Consider the following 18,841-nt stretch of genomic DNA (forward strand, 5'->3'; position numbering starts at 1 on the left):
GCGCTACCACAGAACAAAGCCGTATGCCGAACAAAAGATACGATCTTGGATGGACGAGCCCGAAATGTATAAATGGTGATCAGATGGCCCGGTGCAGAGAGACACCCCTAGTGTTCCTCAACTATTCTGGAGGATACTGGAGGGATGTTGAAGGCAGATGGCTTCGTTGTAAGGGGCGGTGCGAGGAAGATCACAAGCGCGAGGATGTTCAAAGGTAAAGATGCTGGCTCTCTGTCCTTTGGTTCTGGTGCTTGCCCTGTGCCCTTGGCAAATGGTTGTGCTCCGTCTCGGCCTGTTTGGGAGTCAACGAGGGCCATGCAGTTAGAAACGAAAAATATATAGAGGCCTCAAGGAGCTTGTTTAGAGTCAAGAAGGTAACAAACCAGAGAAGAAGGGTGTGAGTCCAGTTCCAAAGACAGTTGGAGGGAAGAAGCAACTCTGCAACTTGATCCACACACAGCAAGTCGGCGAAGAAAGAGGAAACGGCTAAACCAGAACAAGCTGGAATCAAGTTGTAAGCAATAAAGAAAATAAAAAGTGTACCGCTAGAAGCGTTGCTGGAAAAGTGGCGCGCTCGGTAACCTCTCAATGGAAGCTTCGTCGACTTTCAGCAAGTTGAAAATCTGGTTCGTGTCCCGGCCAATCCAGCAAATGGGGATAGGATGGCTTTCTGGGAGTGTGTACGGAGTACTGGAACGGGAGCCTTGGTATCTATCCCTGCCTAGTGTCGAGGTTGGGTAGTATTCCCAAAAGACACTGTCGTATCTGGATGGAGCAGAAATGGAGCAGAAGGGAACACTTGTGCAAAGTTTGGACGGCGGCTTTGTTGCCCTTTGTCGGCGGAGAAGTCTAACGCCGCAAAAGTCAGAATGGAGGGGTTGTGGCTTTGGTTTGGATCTTCTCTTGGCCGAAAGATTTTGGTGTTTATATAAATAAAGAAAAAAAAAAAGAAAAAAAAGCGGACGTGAGGCTAGTCTTCGCCTTACGGGAGCTGGCGAGATCGACGCTGGACCAGACCGTGACGTTGCAATACGGAAGCGGCCAAGCTCGACGGGTCGAATTGAAAAAGAGATAATTCGAATGGTCTGTGGAGGAGGAAGTAAGACGATGAAAAGATGAAAGTAGGAAACAATACAGAGAGCAGAATGACAGGTCCAAGTCAACAACATACAACTGGTAAAACCGTGTCGGGATCAGGCCGGTAGATTGATCGCCACGATGTGGTATTAAGGTGTATGAGGCAAGTTGAGACGAGAAAGAGTGTGTGCAGTTGCGTGAGAGTACGACGTACGTCGTATGTTGTTATTTCGCAATGTGAAAAAAGGAGAAGGTGGTGAGAATTAAGAAGAAAAAAATTGTGAAAGCAAAGGAAGGGGCTGGGAAGAGTGTGGATGCAAAAGCAGTTATCAAGGCAGGAACGAACAATGGAGACTTGGAACTGCAGTTGCTGATTTGAAGGAAGAGGGTGTGGTTATTAGGTGAGGGGGAAGGAGCACTGGAGAGGTTTTGCTAACACTGCCAGTCGCACCTCCTAACCCTGAATTAAGCCCAAAAATAATAAATAAAAACGAGCTCCAACTCTGCTAGAATTACGGATTGTGACTTGGCACTCACCTGGCAGTGACGGCCGGAGGACAGAAAAAGCAATGAGGCACACAGTTCGGGGACCAGAGGTCTCTGCGGAAACATGAACAGTGGTGTGCAACTTAGGTGCCAGACTTGCCCAACCTAGGCAAGGCCTAGATGTCCCAAACCAAGGGGTAGGGAAGGCACCAGGCAAAGGCAAGTTCCGTCCGAAAAGAACAAGAATTAAGGAAGGTGTGCGCGGTGGCACCTGCCGAGAACGAGCTACTATTGACAAAGTCGCAATTTGGCTCATGCATCTCCTTCCCGCCCTTCCCTTTCTCTGCTCTCACCCACCCTACGTTCAGTTTCGTGTTCTGTCTTGTTGCGCACCAACCCACGCTTATTTGAGACATCCTTACGCCATCCTCACCGTGACACGACATGAACCCAGGTGATAAGATTGCTAGGTTGCTCCAGCACAAGGTGAGCTGTAGCTCGGAATGTCTATCTTGCACTCAAAAAGATGGATGACAACAAATGTTAGGAACGGTTCATAAACCTTGACAACCCGCCGAGCGACATCTCCCCATCTCCACCGCGGCCCAGCCTTACCCCTTGCCCTCGAATACCAAGCTAGAATACGGAACACTCCGCGCTCGACACGTTTGTGATAATGGTCTCCGAAAAACGATTCGTTGCAGACGAGTCAACTCCATCCGTTCTCAGCCCAAGTCAGCCAGCCCCTTGTTCGAAGCTAGCGAAAGGTGAGGGTAAGGATGTTGGTCTCTTTCCTTCTTTTGCTTCAATTTTTCTTGTAACCCCCTCCCTCCCTTTTGATTTCGTTGCCGAGACTTTCTTCCCTCCTTCCAATCCCAACTTGTTCCAGCTCGCTTTCTCTCGACATCTACATCCGGCATAGCCAAAATGGGTCACCTAACCCAAACTTCGGCACGAGGGGTGCCATGTGTACAAACCTACGGTGTATGGAGTACGTACTGTCGGAACGTTAGGGCCAGAAGTTGTGGGGAAGCAAGCACGACTGGTTCCCCGTACGCTGGATTGGGTGCCTTTACCGGAGAGAAAAAGGGTCAACAACACAAGACGGGTGTAGAACCAGGCCTGAGCATATTGTGGGGCACGGATAAATGCTAACAAATCTGATAGCTGCGACAGGGCTATTCTTGCAACGCTCTCACGCTTTCAAAAGAGACGGGGGATGAGAAAGCAGGAAGTGAGGAAAAACAAAACACCAACAGCGATTTTAAAAGGACAAAATTGTCGACTCGTGGGAAACCGACTATGAAGAAAACGGTTTAAGACGGCGCGTGTCTTACGTGCTCCACAAGCAAAAATGTGCTTGTGTTTGGTGGTTGCCCAGCCTTTTGCCTCTATTGTTTGATGAACCTTGTCCCCCCTTCTCCGACGAGCTAACAAGGAGAACTAACTCCAGACAGTGCATAGTGCACCACCATACGAGGAAAGGCCCATATTAGGAAGAGTCTGACGAACGAAAGCAAGAGGTTGAACTTTGCCAAATGCGAATAAAGACACAATGGGAGGAGAAGAACAATGAAGAAAATATGAAATGAAAAGAAGAAGAAAAAAACTCCGTGAGGCTCAAAGGATGGCATCAGCCCGCCAAACCGCTGGCTGAGCGCTCTATGGCGCGTTCTTATCGAGATGGACGTCCGAGGACAATGACATACGTACCGAGATAGGAAATTTAAAACGTGTGAAAATGATGGGGGGAAGAAGAAAGAGCAAACAACAGTGAACCAGTGGGCCAGGGCCAACCTTCCATTCCGTCTGTCCAAGGGCCACTTTTTCCCGAGACGCCCTTGTGCCAATGCCAACGTCGCAATAGGAGCTCGATGAAAGAGCTTGGGGCAGAGAAGCTTGGGCGAGAAAGCTCGGACGAAGAGACGGCAGGGCGCGGAAGACGAGATGACAAAAAAAAAAAATACACCCCCGAAACCAAAAAGAATCCAGGGGTTCAAAGGGCCGCGTCTCCCCTTCCCCGTTTTCGGTTTGTTGATTTTTTTTTCACTCAATTCGACCCTTTCGAAAGCGTTTGTGATTTCCCTCCTTTGCATCCTCTTGTCGACCGTTGAAGCTCTACCGGCGATCCCTAAAGGTCCTGTTTAATCTTAACAGAGCATTGGATCTTCTTTCTGCATGACGAGGGAGGATTGCACTTGGGGCGACGGGGAAGTAACTTCAAGTGGGAGGGTTGGACAGGGGAAACAAGGGGCAAATACAAGGGGAAAAGGGCCCAACATGTATGTTGTGCTCCTTGGGACCACCCCCGTGAAACACATGGCTTAAAGATCAGAGTCCAAAAAGGGAAAAAAATTTACCACCATGTCACTCGGGCGGCAATTCCTCCATGCTATCCGTCGACAAAAAAAACCCACATTTTGCGGTTTTGAACGCCGAGGTGAGGTGCCACTTTTTATCATCAACGACATTTGAGAGAAGCATGGCATATGAGCACGGAGTACGGACTTTCTTCTTCTTGTCTCGTCTTGTCTTTCTTCTTTGCCTTTTTGGGCTGCTTAGCGTCTCGTAGAATATTCCGTTGATATCAGCGAAGCAGACAGATACCGTCCAGGTTATCTTGTGGGTAATTTTGCCTCGACTGTCCTACTTTCCTGCCTATCAACATTACGCCTCCTATTTCAAATACTTCATAAAGGTTTGCTGCACATGCACAATCGATGGCTCCAGATATGCAAAGCAGCTGGCTGGTAGGGTCACACCACGCAAGGATGTGATTATACATTTCGTGTGATATTCCACATTTTGCAGGTGAGAGTTTATATCTTGGTTAGTACTCTAGCAAATAGTTCGGTGTGCACAGGCGCCGCCCGATGCCACCGAACCAGGCCTGCGAGGTGCAAAACATGGAGAGGGTGGCTTGCGTGAGCGGGACAAAAAACACTAATGTGCGTTATCCAGCCACAGTGAAAGTTGGCAGTAAAACATTTAAGTTGGGGTTTTTTTTAAAAAAAAAAAAAAAGAAAGAAAAAGAAAAGAAAAGAAAAGACAAGAAAGTGCTGCCAGAGTACGAGTAAGAGGGGGATACAAGAATCGATGAAAAGTCCGACACGAGACTTGAGCACTTGAGATAGATGTGACCACCATTCCAACGACAAGAGCGTCGAACCATTCGTAACGGATTGGCATGCACGATGCGGAACGGAAACAAAAGGAGGACAAGGTGAGTAGTGTATTTCTCCATACAGTTGTGCAACATTGTTTGAATCCACCTGAAGGTTTCTTGTTCGAGACCTGTCGTGTCACAAAACCGTTTGCTGTGGGAGAAGGGATTCTGTACGATATGCCAATCAATACGGCGTAGTTTGTGTCTTAAATGTCTGACTTGTTCGAACAAGGTAATCAAAAGAAAGAAAGAAAAAAAGTAAAAAAAGTTAAAAAAAAAAAAAGTAAAAAGCAAAAACGAGGGGGGTGTGCTCGGGGACCAACAACTGGGTTTGATGTCCCCCTCAGCCACTAGCGGCTAAGCACTGTTGATCCTTGTCGTTCCGCTGGCGTCCTGTCCATTCCTTCAAGTCCTGCTGGGGGGTTGTTTGGGGGCTTCTATTGAGGCACGGAGTACAGAGTACGACGGTAGATCGCCATGGCGGGCTTCTCTCGGGAGGACGGGGGAAGAGAGGCGGGAAGATTGATACGGGGGGATACTCGTATTCTATTAGTGGATTACTGAGTGCGGAGTATGTTCACATCGGTACGCACGCATTTGTTTTTGGTTTTGGTTTTTAAGGGGAACAAAATTGAAAGGATAGCGAGAAGAGGAAAGAAAGAAAAATAAAATAGGCCCAAAAGAGTGGGTCTTTCATTGGATACATGACCAGCCTTCGGAATGCACAAACTTCAAAGGTACAGAAATCGGTGTCAACTTGATGCATATGAAAGCGGCAACGGAATACGGGATAAAGAAAACGGAACGCGGGCTTGGAACCCGATGAAGATCCTGTCAGTGAGATATAAAATGTAAAAACGAGAAATTAAACAAACCCAAAACGACAAAAATGTAGCCACCTGATGTCCACGTGTGCGGATACCCAAGTGTGTCCCAGAGATTGGGGTTCCAAGAATTCCAAGAGTTACGACGCAAGATATATTCGTAGTAAGTCGGAAAAGGGAAAGGGCAAGAGCTCAAAATGCATGGGGTATGAAGTATGCAGAACGCCGAATGTTTTACATACTGGGCAATACGGCGTACAGAGCGAAACAGCTTTAGCTTGTACTGTTTGGTCTTGGCGATGAGTGTGCGCCGGAGAGTGGAGGAACGCGAGAAAAGCTAGAAAACGAAAGGGGGGCTGAGGTGTCTTCTGTGACGGTTCGAATCGTCAGTAGACGTCTCATACAACGTAATTACTCTGTGCTGGGGTACCGAACTCTGCTGTTTTTCAATTTCCAGGTATTCTTGGGTCACTTTTGTCACAACGCCGATCCTAGCGAAGAAAGAGAAAAGGAAATCAAAATCCAGGTACGACGTAATTCAGAGTTACCAACTGGTAGACAGCGGAATATAGCCGCAAAGATGGAAGGCGTTAAATGGTGTTCTAGAAGGGAAGTCCGAGTCGGGACCACAACGAGTCAGAATGTAGTGGTGGAGTGGTGCAGTGGTATAGAAGATCAAAGCTCGGGTTGGCTCAGAAGAACCTCGGAAAGAGAAAGGGTGAGGAGATTACGCACCAAAGCCAGAGGCAGGGCGGAAGCCATCGCGATAACCCGTGCTGGAATGCTGGGGGCCAGCGAAGAAGCAAAGAAACAGACGAACAAAAGAACATGTCGCAGACAGATTAGTATCTCTTCTCAGGGGCGACTTACCATTACCGATCCACGACACTCGATGCCCATGTCGTCTGTGCGCGACACGACCACTCACTAAAGAAGGCGGCCTGTCGTAAGGCTTGGGGCAGAAGCAAACTAGGCACGAGTCTGGGGCTTGTGCCCTGTATGTGCCCTGTGTTGTGTCGTTGAGGAAGGATTACCCCGAACAACGAACCAAGAGAACGTCTGGCAAATATGAAAAAGGACGTGCGAGGACTCCCGCGTTGTCCCAGGGTTGCAAAACTGCTGCTGCTCAATACATGTGCGGCGTACGTCGCAAGTCGAAAAGCAGCTCAGAAAAGTAGTGTTACGCAGCATGGTAGGACTGCAGGACGGGAGATCGGACGGGCGAACCACACGACTGTGAAGACCAGGGGTACGATGTAGGAGACACTGTCTGGCAAAGAAACAAGAATGTGGAGAGGGGTGGTATTGTCGAGAAGTTGGTAATACTGGCTCGATTGGGTATCTTTTGAAAGACTTTATCTTTGAATGTACAGTTGTACGTCGTAGACCAACGGTTTTTCTTATTCTGAACAAGGGCACGCACTTTTGAAATTTACAACATGCCCGTTATCACGTCTTACTCTTTCATTTTCCGGTGCAGGCTAGACTTCTGAACCTAACAACGTGCTTGGTTTTCAGCTGTATCCAGGCCATGGTTCAAGCAGCACGGCACGAAAGAGAGAAGAATGTGGTGTGGCAGGGGGTGGCAACATACCGATGAAATGGCCGCAATGCGGAAAGGTATCCTTGGAAGGGCACCACACCCTTGCAGAAAAAGAGGCCCCAGTAATAACAAGACGGTGTTAATGGATGGGGTGGGGTTTCCGTTTTCAGCGGAGGACGGGATGCCTGGTACTTTCTACGGAGCAATACTTGCGAGGCTGTCTTAGGACCAGTAGAATTGGCATTGCTTTTTCAGGCAATTGCGGAACGTGCAAATGGGTGGTGAAAAAGAAGAAGCCGACGATCAGAAAGATGCAGCTGCACACCAGACCAAGATGAAACCGCCAAAGGGAGGAAAAAGGAAAGAAAGGACAAAACAGGAGGTGTGACGAGGGAAACTCACGAATGTGGAGTACTGTATAAAGACGGAGCATGTTGGAAAGCATTGAAGGAAAAAGAAAATGCAGTCAGAAGAAGACGAGGTCAAGAAAACTGACACAAACCGGTGGCTCAAGCGCGAGAAGGGCACTGCTCAGCTCGGCGTACATACCTCTACGGAGTAAGAGACGTCCACATACGTGACGGAGTACAGAATATCACTGGGGTGGAGGTGCGAAAGAGGGGGCACGACAGCCATCTTGTGGAAAGCAACAGTACAGGGCAGCTTACCAGACTGGCAACAGACTGCAGACTGGCTGCTCAGATTGTGCGGCACCTCGGCGAAGCTGACGACGGAACATTCCGTGACAATAAACCAAGGACGCGCAAAGGCAAATGTACATGCATGCAGATGCATATGCAGCTACAAATGCGCATTGTGGGTTTGTCTCCCCTCCCCCCTCTTCTTCTCCAATACATCATACAAAAGTTCGGAGCATGTCACCCTAGTAAGGAAGTTGGGACGAGCATTAAGTATTTGCGCATTATGTCAAACACCAGGCCATAGGTATGCATATGCGGAATGGAGCCGGGACGGAGGGCAAGAAAAGGCTATTCTTGGGCATTTATGGATATTAATGGATTGTGATACAGTAGCAGTCAGATGAGGCGACAGATCCGGGCTGGTGAAGCAGGCAAGACATTCGTTGGTCCCATATCGGGAACAATAAGACATAAGACTAAAATGAAGCAAAATGATAAAATGAGATAAAAATGCAGGCGGAGGGTGGTAGGAGCCGTATTTGTCGTAGTCATAAATTGATGCTCAAAACGTCAGTTAAAAAAAAAATCAGATGAAATATTGACATTGCATGAAAAATGAGAAATTGCAAACATGCGCCGCACATCCCTCCCGTAGACCACCGTCATCGAGTAAGTGCCTAGATCCTGCATTATTTACTCTAGTTGTCGAGGAGAACAAAGAGGCAACGAATCAACACACATCGAAAAGGCCTCAACAAAGCAGGGGGCTTGGATAACAGAATGTCGACAAGCTACAGCAAAAGACGTCTTACTTTTTGGAATAATTGCTTACGAGCTCGGCCCTGCTCCCAAACTAATCCTCCCTGCGTACAATTACGAAGTATGACAGCCGCTCCGGCCGCCGCTGTTGGCGCTCCTTTTGGCAATGGCTTTCCCTTTTCCCCTTCCATCAAAATGAGCAGATCGACGAATGGAGCAATACTGCATATGCTGTGGCCGAAACAGGGGACGGCCAGCTAACCGTTAAGATTCGACGTCGTGGCATGCTCCAAATTCCCTCTTCGTTTTTGGTCCTTTTCATTTTTTTCCCGCCTGTCCCACCAGCCACCTCGAAGACCACACTAGCCCACAACTATTCCACCTTCAACCCTTGCAATTGATCTCCGACATGCATACTACATGCGACTGATGTATGCACAACGACGATTCTGTCGTTTAGTTTTTTTTTTTTTTTTTTTTTTTTTTTTTTTTTTTTCGTCTGGCAGGCCTGTAGTATCTCATGTTTTTTTTATTTCACGTGGCACTCACTAATTACGCTAGGGGATGTGCGTTGAAACATGTAGTTGTCAATGTCGAAGTCGAATGTTTTGGTCAAACTTGTTCTTCCTGCGGCAAAATTCTGCACCTCGGGGCAATCACTCGCGTGTTTTATTTTTATTTTTTTATTTTTATTTTTTTTTTGTCTCGATACTCTCAGCTCCGAAAACTGGCCAACAAATTTTGTGTCACGCTCTTGTCCCGCTTTTTGCCTTTTTGTCCTCCTCCTCCTCCTCCTCATCATTCTTCTTCTCTCGCCTGCAGGCACCCTATCACGTTTGCACGTCTCAGCTCAAGGATTTTGTCACCGAAAGGACACAGTTTGCGCGGCGTACAACAATTACCAAGTAGGGAATACGAGGGTTCAAAGAAGGGCGTATGTAAATTGTACACAACAGCTAATACCGTGGTTTTTGTCAGCCTGCAGCACCTTCGTAATGACCCGTTACGGACTCCGTGCAAGTCGTGGGCCAGTGATCGACATGGGCTTGCAGACAACCGGCAGTCGAAACATAATGACCGACCGGGCTTTGGCGTGATAGACCGCTTGACATGTGTGACATGCTTGGGCTGGTCCTGCAGTTCTATGTATGTCTTGATTTTACTCGCTGGAATACGCTCATGCACCATGCAATCGTTAGTCTTGTCTCATACTGTGGGGCTCTACGGAGTAATACTGGAAGAGAAAAAAAAAAAAAACCAAGCCGACAGGAATGCCACGAAAAGTAAAGGAAGCGGAAAGTACTCCGTACTCCGTAGAAAAGGGGCAGGTTAAAGAGAAAGAACATAAAGATAAAAGAAAGAGGACACAGAACGCCCAAGAGCGTTGGTTGGGCTGAGGACCAATTGGGCGTGTATCGATATTCCCGTGACGGCTCGAGCCGTTACAAGTCTCCTTTCTGCTAATGTAAAACGAATCAATGTTACAGTGCACTACATGGCAAGATAAATAGAGAATAGACAAATACAAAGTATGTTGTACGACTTGACCATTTCGACTAGGCTAGCCATACTTGACCACAAACTACCATTTATTTCTACTATCTGTCGATATATAAGAGGATAGAGACAGGTACAAAAAAAAAAAAAAAAGAAAGAAGAAGAAGAAAAAGATAGAGAAAGAGAAAATATGGTTATGGAAGCCGAACGACTTTTATTGACCTGGAAATCGGACGGCGTCGGTTTCTGGGCCTGTAATAGTGAGTTTTGTCGTAATTTCCATATTTTCTTATATCAGGGCAATTAAGCTCACGAAACGTACAATGTGACCCTGATTTTAAGTACTCCGTATGAAGTACAGCCTCCATATATCATACCACGTCTCCGCTCATTGCTTCTTTCCGGATTGTACCACAGGACAGTAAGATGTGTCCAGGATGCAGTGCAAGCTCTCTCAGTAAGCTGTCATCCGAGCTGTCCGATATAAGCTGGACTCAATGAAATTAAGACAGAGAACACGAATACGACCGGCCTCCTTTGGCTTCTTCCTGTAAAATAAGCACAAAACATGCATTCCTAGAATCATTGCTTCGTAAGGCTGTTGGGTTTGTGGCTGTACCAAGAAGTTTTTGCAAAGTTATATCAGTCCGGCGTTATTATTATGCAGCCCGTCCCAGACATTTATTCCTGTACAATAAATAGTATCCGGACAAACGCTGCAAGATCAACACTTAGCTGAGTATCATAAGAAACATCAAGAAGCGCAGAACAGGGGCTTTTTATCCTCTTCAGCGTTGACGGGGAAGAATCTCCCTGGTCTCGGGGATTGGATTGGAAATTGTCAGCGATACGACGTAATTATCCCACTGTAACGCTGGCAGCATTATATGTTTCTTTGGATATGGGACCAACCTGCACTGCGCCCAAAACAGCAAACTTTCTCTGGCATGGCCCAAAGTAATCGACTCAAAATATGTTGTACAGCGGGTGCAGTGCGATGTCGTGGGTGGAAGACAAAGATTCAATCACGATGCTGTAATGCAAGACGTCGTAATCCGTTTACCGTGATACGCCGGCACTCTAGGTGAATCCCAATGTCACATGGCGCAGAAGGAAAAGGGAGCAAGCTGCCGTAGAGGATTTAACTTGAATGTACGGCGTAACATTTTGGTCAGTGCTATCAGGATTCGAAGAAGAGGACGAGGTCTGCCGGAGAAAGCGCCATTTGGTATCCTTGACAGAAACTGCAACCCCAAAGGAACCACATTGTGGCGAACCATGGAACGAGCACACGTGTAACTCCCAGATGCTCAGCGCAATCTTTCTAGACGCCTCCACAAAGCACATGTGTTTATTACGATACGCGTATGTACAGCGCCACGGTCCAAACTTGGACGTGAAAGGTAGTATTCGGACTGCCTTGCACGTGTCTCAACAAGACCGCAATATCTGTTAAATATTAACTCAGCGTGATATATGCCTCTGTTTGGACAATGAAGACAGGTCGTTGGGAACAAATAGGGAAATATGCTGCAATCTAGCGGGACCCATTCACCGCAATTTTATCCCATCAAAACCGGTCCGTTCATTGCAATCATTCTTTGCCTCTACGGGCACCTCTATGGAGTATCGGATGTAATAACAAACCCCTATACCCATGTCCGATACAAGCCCACGCGGCAAAGGGATGCGATTCTGCAGAACGAGCGGGAGAACAAAGTGAATTTTGTTAGAAACGAGGTGCGAATTGTGAGCTGGACGCCCGACAACGGCCTTGTGACATGATAGGACTCTGTTCCGTATACCCCTCCTGGAGAGCTCACTCGCCCTGTAACGACGATATCCAGAAAAAGTCTTTGTACATCCGTACAATATCCTACTCAATTTATTCGTCTCTGGCCCGCCTGTCTCCCAGAATTTTTAAAGAGCCTGTGTAATAACCTGCGGCTCCCTTCCGCGTCCCCTGTACATCCGGCCTTGAGACTTGGGCCTACCAATGCAGGGTCTCTCGCAAAAACCTTTCGCCTGTACGGAGTACATTTTGTACTCTGCGTAATTTTAGACAGAAATACGATGTACTCTACTCCGTTCTACTCCGTGTCTTGCCAATATGCATGCACCGCGGCAGGTGCCTAACCGGCCGTTGGTTGGGGTTCTCCCCCTATGGCATAATTGTCGTTTTCCGTGAACCAGGCCACCGTCTTCACGTACACAATTACCGACAGGAGTCGGGGGAGAACAACACGGCTGGCCGCGGTCCACGGTATATGTATGTCATATAATCAAATAATGTAGAACACGTTATGTAAACCGCGTTCTAAAAAAAGAGTCGCAGGACCTAATTGTGCATAAGTATTGGCCACCAGTTGTAACCGCATGACTGCCGTTATCGTTGAATATGTCTGTGGTAACGGGGCTCCGAAGCGTTTGTATGATTATAAAATCAATGGACATGTCCTACTTGCCTTTACTCCTCCCATTTTTAGGCAAAGGAAAAGACAGTGATGTCCTATGATATTAGTTTTGTTCCCATTGGCCACGCCTTGTCTTATGACGTTATTCATTTATTTGTTTGATTTCATAAGATTTTTCACAGAATAATAATGAAAGCAAAGAAAAAACAGTTTCCAGACTATCATGTTCGTAAACCCCTGTAAAAAAGTGAGTTCGTTATCCGGAGATGTTCAAAATCAGACTGAAAAAGCATTGCAACAATTCAAACCTCAATGTGTCGTTGGCCCGTTTTCTTACGTTTCCCGCCTGCGACGTTGTCCATGTTGGTACATCATATCACAGTAAAAATCCGTACCACGCATATCAATTGGTGGCCCTATCCCATCCCGTTTCTCCTACTGTTTCCGACCCGAGCGTTTCGTCCGATGTCTTCGAGGCCGCGAACCAAGAAAAGACTGACAAAATGCCGAGAATGAGTCACGTGACACAACACGTCCCATGTTTTGGGCGTGCGTCCGTGTGCTTCTAGAGTGTTTCAACATCAAAGCGTTCCAGGAGACAGAGAGTGGGCACAGTGTTTCAAAGGCCAAAGGAGCTTCGCAATTGGACCATCGACTGAATTCTGGAAGCATATGGCCGCACTCGAGGGCTATTGTTTCGTAGTATTTGTATCGTGAACGTCAGTTTTCATCGACTTTATTTGCCCCTTTTCCATCTCTCTTTGCCTTTCGCACAATTAAATCGTCTCGACATAAAACAGGAAGGCACCAAACTCCAAACGTCAAAAGCAGCCATGGACGAAGCAGATAGCCGCCTCCTCATGGGGCCGGAGCCGTCGGTGTTGGTCTCTGTCGTCCAGGCGCTCTCCGACCCGAACTCGCTGGTTGTGCTGCTGGTCACGCTGTTCGGCTTCTTGCTGCCCATGTTGTGGATTTATCCGCCGGTGGCGCCACGACCAAGCGACTTTTTGAACGAAACGCACTCCCAGCTGCGTGTGGACGAGAAGAAGGAGGACAAGGAGGACGAAAAGCGCCAACTACGAAACAACGGCGGCATGGCACCCCGCATCGACAGCTTGTGGGTGTATCCCGTCAAATCCTGCCGGGGTATTCAAGTGTCGCGCAGCCGAGTCCTGCCGACAGGTCTGGAGTTTGACCGGCTTTTCACGTTGGCCCAGCTTGCATCGCCGTTTCCAGCGCGTGCGGGCACAGAGCTTGTTGCCAAGACCAAGACGGGCAGACATGGCAACGGCAAGGACAACGGCAACGACGGAGCCGAGGCAGACGACACGTGGGCTGCCATCGACCGGCACCAGTTCCCGATGCTCGCCACGCTGCAGGTTGAGCTGTGGCGCCCCGACCTGGCCAAGGTGCGTCGCGCCCAGGCTCGCATGCGTGCCGATGACCGCGCCGAGCGCACCGCCTCCATGAGCGAGCTGTACGTCGTCGTGCGCTACCCGTGGCAGGCCACCGGCTGGGTGGGCCGCTGGGACTGGTTTGCGGCCAAGCTGGCGCGCGGCTGGCGTTCCGTGCCCGAAGTGGAGGTCGTGTTGCCGCTGGCCTTGCCTGTTGCGGCCGACAAGGCGACTGCAAAGTATGGCCACGTGAGAATCGACGACACCAGAACCCAGGCACTGGACGTATCGGCCGAGCTGCCGCGCTCGTTGCAGCTGTATCTGGGTGTAAGCAACCGGCTGGGCCTGTTCCGTTGTGAGGTCGACCACCCGGTCCGTCTTCGTACCAAGAGCCATCTACGAGCAGCTGAGGCAAGCACTGCAAACGTTGAACAACTACCAGATGCCGCCGGGCGGCAACTATGTGCAAATATTGTTGGTATGTTGTCCCTCGCAAAGGCACAACGTGTCCATTATGTGCAGGGAGCAAATAGCCGACTAACAATATTTTCACAGTCCATGGCATGCAAGCAGACGACGAGCAAAGGTACGCTATATCCCACGAAACGATGGTATTTCACATATAACACACCTCTAACAGTTGGTCGTTCTAGTTGGAAGCGTCTTTCATTCAAGCCAACACCGGTTTCAAATCAATTGCTGGACGAAGCCGTATTCGATATCATCCCAGCCACTGCCACCGAAGGCTTACCAATAGAAGAACCTTTGGACTTACGGCTGACGCCCGTGTTTGAGAATCCAGACAAGCCGGAGCTAATGGAATTGACATTGGAAACAGGCATGTCTGTCCAATGTATCTGACGACTTGGTGGACAGCTTATGGCCCGGCTTCATGAAACTACTAATGACAAGCAAAGTCCCATAGAAATAGGTCTCCATATCCCAAAGAAGGCGATGAACATTTCATAGTAATTGCATAGTGGATTATCATGAGCAAACGTGGTAAAAACAAACTAAAATTCAAAAAGAAACCATATACAAAAAACACCATCCCAGCCTGTATCCTATTGTCCGCCCTAAATCACCGGAATGCAACCAAACGCAAGAAGAATGCAAACGCTCATTTTACAAAGCAATCGCCATCACACCCGCCGTCGGCGATGACACCGAGCACCAAGTAAGCCGCCTACCGTAAATCGGCGGGCGTCAGAGCCTGCACCATACTGGTGCCCTCGCTGAACCGTGTCCGGAAGATGCGGTTGGCGTTCTGGAACATGCCGTCCTTCAGCGAGACAACGATAAACTGCGAGCCCTTGAAGCGCGTCTTGATCAGACGACCAATATTTTGTGTGTGAGACAGATCCAGCGCAGCGTCCACCTCGTCCAGAATGTACATGGGCGCTGGCTTGAACTGCAGCAGCGCCATGATCAGAGACAGGGCAATCAGCGACCGCTGGCCGCCACTCAGCTCCGTCAGGCTTTGCTTCCACACCTTGCCCAGGCACACCTTGACCTCGAGGCCGTCGCTGATCGTCTTGCCCTCGGGCGGGTCCAGCTTGGCGAAGCTGCCGCCGGGCAGCAGCTCAGAGAAGATCTGGCCAAAGTCGGCATTGACCTTGCTCCAGGTCTTGTGCAGCGCCTTTTTCTTGTAATCGTCGAGGCTGATGATGGTCTCCTCAATCTTGCGCTTGTCGCGGATGACCGTCTTCATCATGTGCTTGAGGCCCACCTCTTTCTTCTCAACGCTGTCGATCATGTTCATGACCTTGGGGTTGATCTTCTTTTTCATGCCCTGGAACCGCTCCGTCAGGTTGCGTAGCGTCGCTTTGCTCTCGCCAATGTTCTGGCGGTGGAAGTCATATGGCGTGCCTGGCCGTCCAAACTTGTCCTTTTCGTCGGCAATCCACTCGTGGTCGGCCTCCATGTCCTCCGCCAGCTTGGTGGCGTTTTGCTTGTCTTTGTGGAAGCGCTCAATGGTGTGGCCGAGCTTCTGCAGCTCGAGGCCCTCCTCAGTAATGCGGGCGTTCTTGCTCCGTGTTGCCTGGTCGAGAGCGCGCAGCTCGTCATCATAGATGCTGAGCTTGGCCCGCTCGTCCTGCAGCTGGGCCTGCGCGACGTCGTGCAGGTCCTTGACAGATGCCTGCTGCGTGTCCAGCTCGCTAAGCTCCTCCTGCTGGGCCTTCATGGCAAGATCGATCTCTTGGAGTTGTTCGCGGGCGGCCGCAAGATCGCCCGAGGCCTGTTCCGAATCCAGCTGCGCGCCCTGGAGCTCCTTCTGAAGGGCTTTCATCGCAGTTGTGTTCTTTGTGAGCTGGGCCCGGAGTTTGTCCAGAGCCGCCTGCAGCTCGACAAGCTTGCCGTCCTTGTTGTTGTCGAAGTCCTTCATGTCCTTCTCAATGCGCTTGACGTCGGCGCTGGCCTCAGCTTGCCGTTTCTTGGCCTCGGCGGAGTCTGCCTTCAACTGCACAATCTGCTCCTTCATATTCTCAACCTCCTGGATGATGGACGACGATGAGTTGCCGCTGATCTGCTCTTGAGCTAGCTTAATTTCGTGGGTCTTCAGATCAAGATCACGCTTGATGTGGCGTGCCTGATCGAGCTTAGTCTTCTCGCGAGCAATCGTAGCCTGCAACTCCGCCAATGTGGACTCGGCCTCCTGCAGCTGGCGGTTGATCTCGTTCAGCTTCTGGAGAGTCACCAGGACGCCGCTCGAGGTCGGCGCACTGCCACCGGACAGCGTGCCAGAGGGATCGTATGCATCACCTTCCAGCGTAATACTCCGCATGCGGACATTCGGATCAAATGTCACCTTCTTGGCAGTTTCTGCGTCGGCGCACACCAGTGTGTTGCCAAACACGTACTCCATGGCAGCAGATACCTCGTTATCATAGCCAACAAGCGACAGAGCCAGGTTGACCTTGCCCGGGGCAATGTTCTGGGCCGTGGCAACGGTTTCCGCTTGCGCCCGGAAGGCAGAGATTTTGTTGAGAGGGATAATTGTGACTCTCTTGCGGAGCTTACCACCCTGCAGAAGCTGGGTACCGGTGACCTCGGTATCCACAACGACATTGTACAGACGGCCACCGGCGCAGATTTCCAAGGCAGTACCGGCGTCGGTGTGCTTCTCGTCCAGTGTGAACAGCTGTGCCACGAGACCCTTGACCTTGGACCGGTCAAATTTGGGCACGGGGTCGGAATAGTTGAAGTCGATGTTGGCAACTTTACGCTTGAGAGTATCGGATTGTTGCCGCAGGCCACGGATTGTCTGCTGAAGAGTGGACTCCTCCTTGTACATCTCCTCCTCCGCACCGGGGCTGAAACCGAGCTTGCCAAGTTCCTTTTCGAGCTTTTGTGACTGCGACTTGAGGCCCTCAATGTCTTTCAGCAGGCCTGCATTCTGTTCCTTGGCCTTCTTGGCTCGTGGCTCCTCCTCTTTAATGCGCTTCTCGAGATGAGCGACCTTGATTTTGGCTTGCTCTTGCTCGGTGACGGCCGCCGTGACGCGGCTTCTTGCGTCCTGAAGCTGACCCTGATAGCCGTTTTCTTGGCCATCCTTGGAGGCGACACCTGTCTGTAATGTCTGAAGCAGCTCCTCCTTTGTCTCGGCTTCTTGGCTCTGCCTTTCGAGGTCGTCTTTGGCGGCGTCAAACTTGGTGCGAATCTTCTCGAGTGCCTTCGTCTTCTCTTGCAGCGCGGCCTCAAGTTCAGTGACGCTCTTCTCGCCCGCTTTCCGCCGGTCCTGCTCCTCGGCCATGCTGGACCGCTTCAGGTCCATGACGGTGGCGAGACGCACAAGCTCGTTCGAATGCTTCTTCACTGACTCCTCTAGCGCCTGCGCCTTGGCGCCTTTCTTCATCTCCTTCTCGCGCTGCGTCCGAATGCGGTTGGCGTCTTCCTCCAAATGGGAGATCTCGCTTTTGAGGCGCACGGCGGATTCTTCGAGGTCGCTCTGGCGCTGCTTCTTGGCCTCCAAATCGGAAGCCGACTGCTGCAGCTTTTCTTGGCAGCGAACATAGTCGTGTGCGACAACGAGCCGCGTCAGGCGCTCGAGGTCGTTCTGTGTTTGTTGGAAGTCGAGGAAAGCGCGCTTCTCCATGCGCAGTTTCTCAAGTTTCGGTTCAATCTCGTCGCGCAGCAGCTCTGTAATCTCCTGCAGCTTCATCTCCTTCTTGGCCATCGTCTTCAGCGCCTTGTCCCTCCGATCCTCGAACATGCGCGTGCCGGCGGCCTCCTCGATCATGGCGAGAATTTCGACGGCTTTCATGTTGAGGACCTTGGTGATACGACCCTGCATAATGAGGAAGTTTGGGTTGTTGATGTTGAGCTGAACGGACTGGAAAAGGTTCTGGACCGTCTGCTGCTGGGCACGGTGGCCATTGATTAGGTACTTGGACGTGCCGCCCAGCACGATCTGGCGCGTGACACTGATGGTGGCGTACTCTTCGAAACCGATGGGAGATTTCTTCTTGTCGCGGTTGTCGAAGACGATTGTGACGCTGGCCTTTGTCACACCTGCTTGGCCGCGCTTGTAAATAAGATCCTAGAACGAGACAGATGTTAGTTATGCCATGTCGCAAGGTGCTGCCTGTTTGCCAAGCACGCGCTCCCGCCCTTCGGTTCGCAGTCTCTTCACATACTTGCAGGTTCTGCGCGCGAACCGTCGACATGTTGGTGATACCCAATACGAAGCAAATGGCATCAAGAATATTGGACTTGCCACTGCCGTTCAGTCCCGTGATCGAGTTGAAGCTCTCGTCCCTGTGCAACGAGATCCAGATGTCAGTTTTTGGCCCTTGCCACTACTTCTACCGCAAATGGACTTACCATCCTGAAATCACCGTTCGGACGGCATACGACTTGAAGCCCTGTTTTGCGGCACGCCGGTGTTAGTACAGATGCGTTTTGAATATTCTGGGCAGCGCAGCCAGCCACTTACGTCGATAATGACTTCTGTTACTCTCATCGCGGCGGATGGTGTGGGATGCGATCTCAGCGTGCGTGTCACAGGTGAGGTCTGTCGTGCTGTGTCGTCGTCGTCGG

The 18,841-nt window shown here is 50.0% G+C and overlaps 2 protein-coding genes across 2 annotated transcripts; one reads left to right on the forward strand and one right to left on the reverse strand.

Annotated features, from left to right (window-relative positions):
- Positions 1-13,240: 13,240 nt before the first annotated feature.
- Positions 13,241-14,558, forward strand: SPBR_00654 (uncharacterized protein; the record flags this gene model as incomplete). The annotated part of the gene is made up of 3 exons (XM_040758973.1): positions 13,241-14,173; positions 14,208-14,279; positions 14,532-14,558. The coding sequence occupies 3 exons, from the start codon at positions 13,241-13,243 to the stop codon at positions 14,556-14,558; spliced, it is 1,032 nt and encodes a 343-aa protein (XP_040618100.1).
- A 429-nt stretch (positions 14,559-14,987) lies between these two features.
- SPBR_00075 (structural maintenance of chromosome 2) lies at positions 14,988-18,764 on the reverse strand (the record flags this gene model as incomplete). The annotated part of the gene is made up of 4 exons (XM_040758395.1): positions 14,988-18,341; positions 18,439-18,559; positions 18,626-18,666; positions 18,738-18,764. The coding sequence occupies 4 exons, from the start codon at positions 18,762-18,764 to the stop codon at positions 14,988-14,990; spliced, it is 3,543 nt and encodes a 1,180-aa protein (XP_040618101.1).
- Positions 18,765-18,841: the final 77 nt, after the last annotated feature.

The sequence above is a fragment of the Sporothrix brasiliensis genome, assembly GCF_000820605.1.
Source record: "Sporothrix brasiliensis 5110 chromosome Unknown Cont19, whole genome shotgun sequence".
NCBI classification, from domain to species: Eukaryota; Fungi; Ascomycota; class Sordariomycetes; order Ophiostomatales; family Ophiostomataceae; genus Sporothrix; species Sporothrix brasiliensis.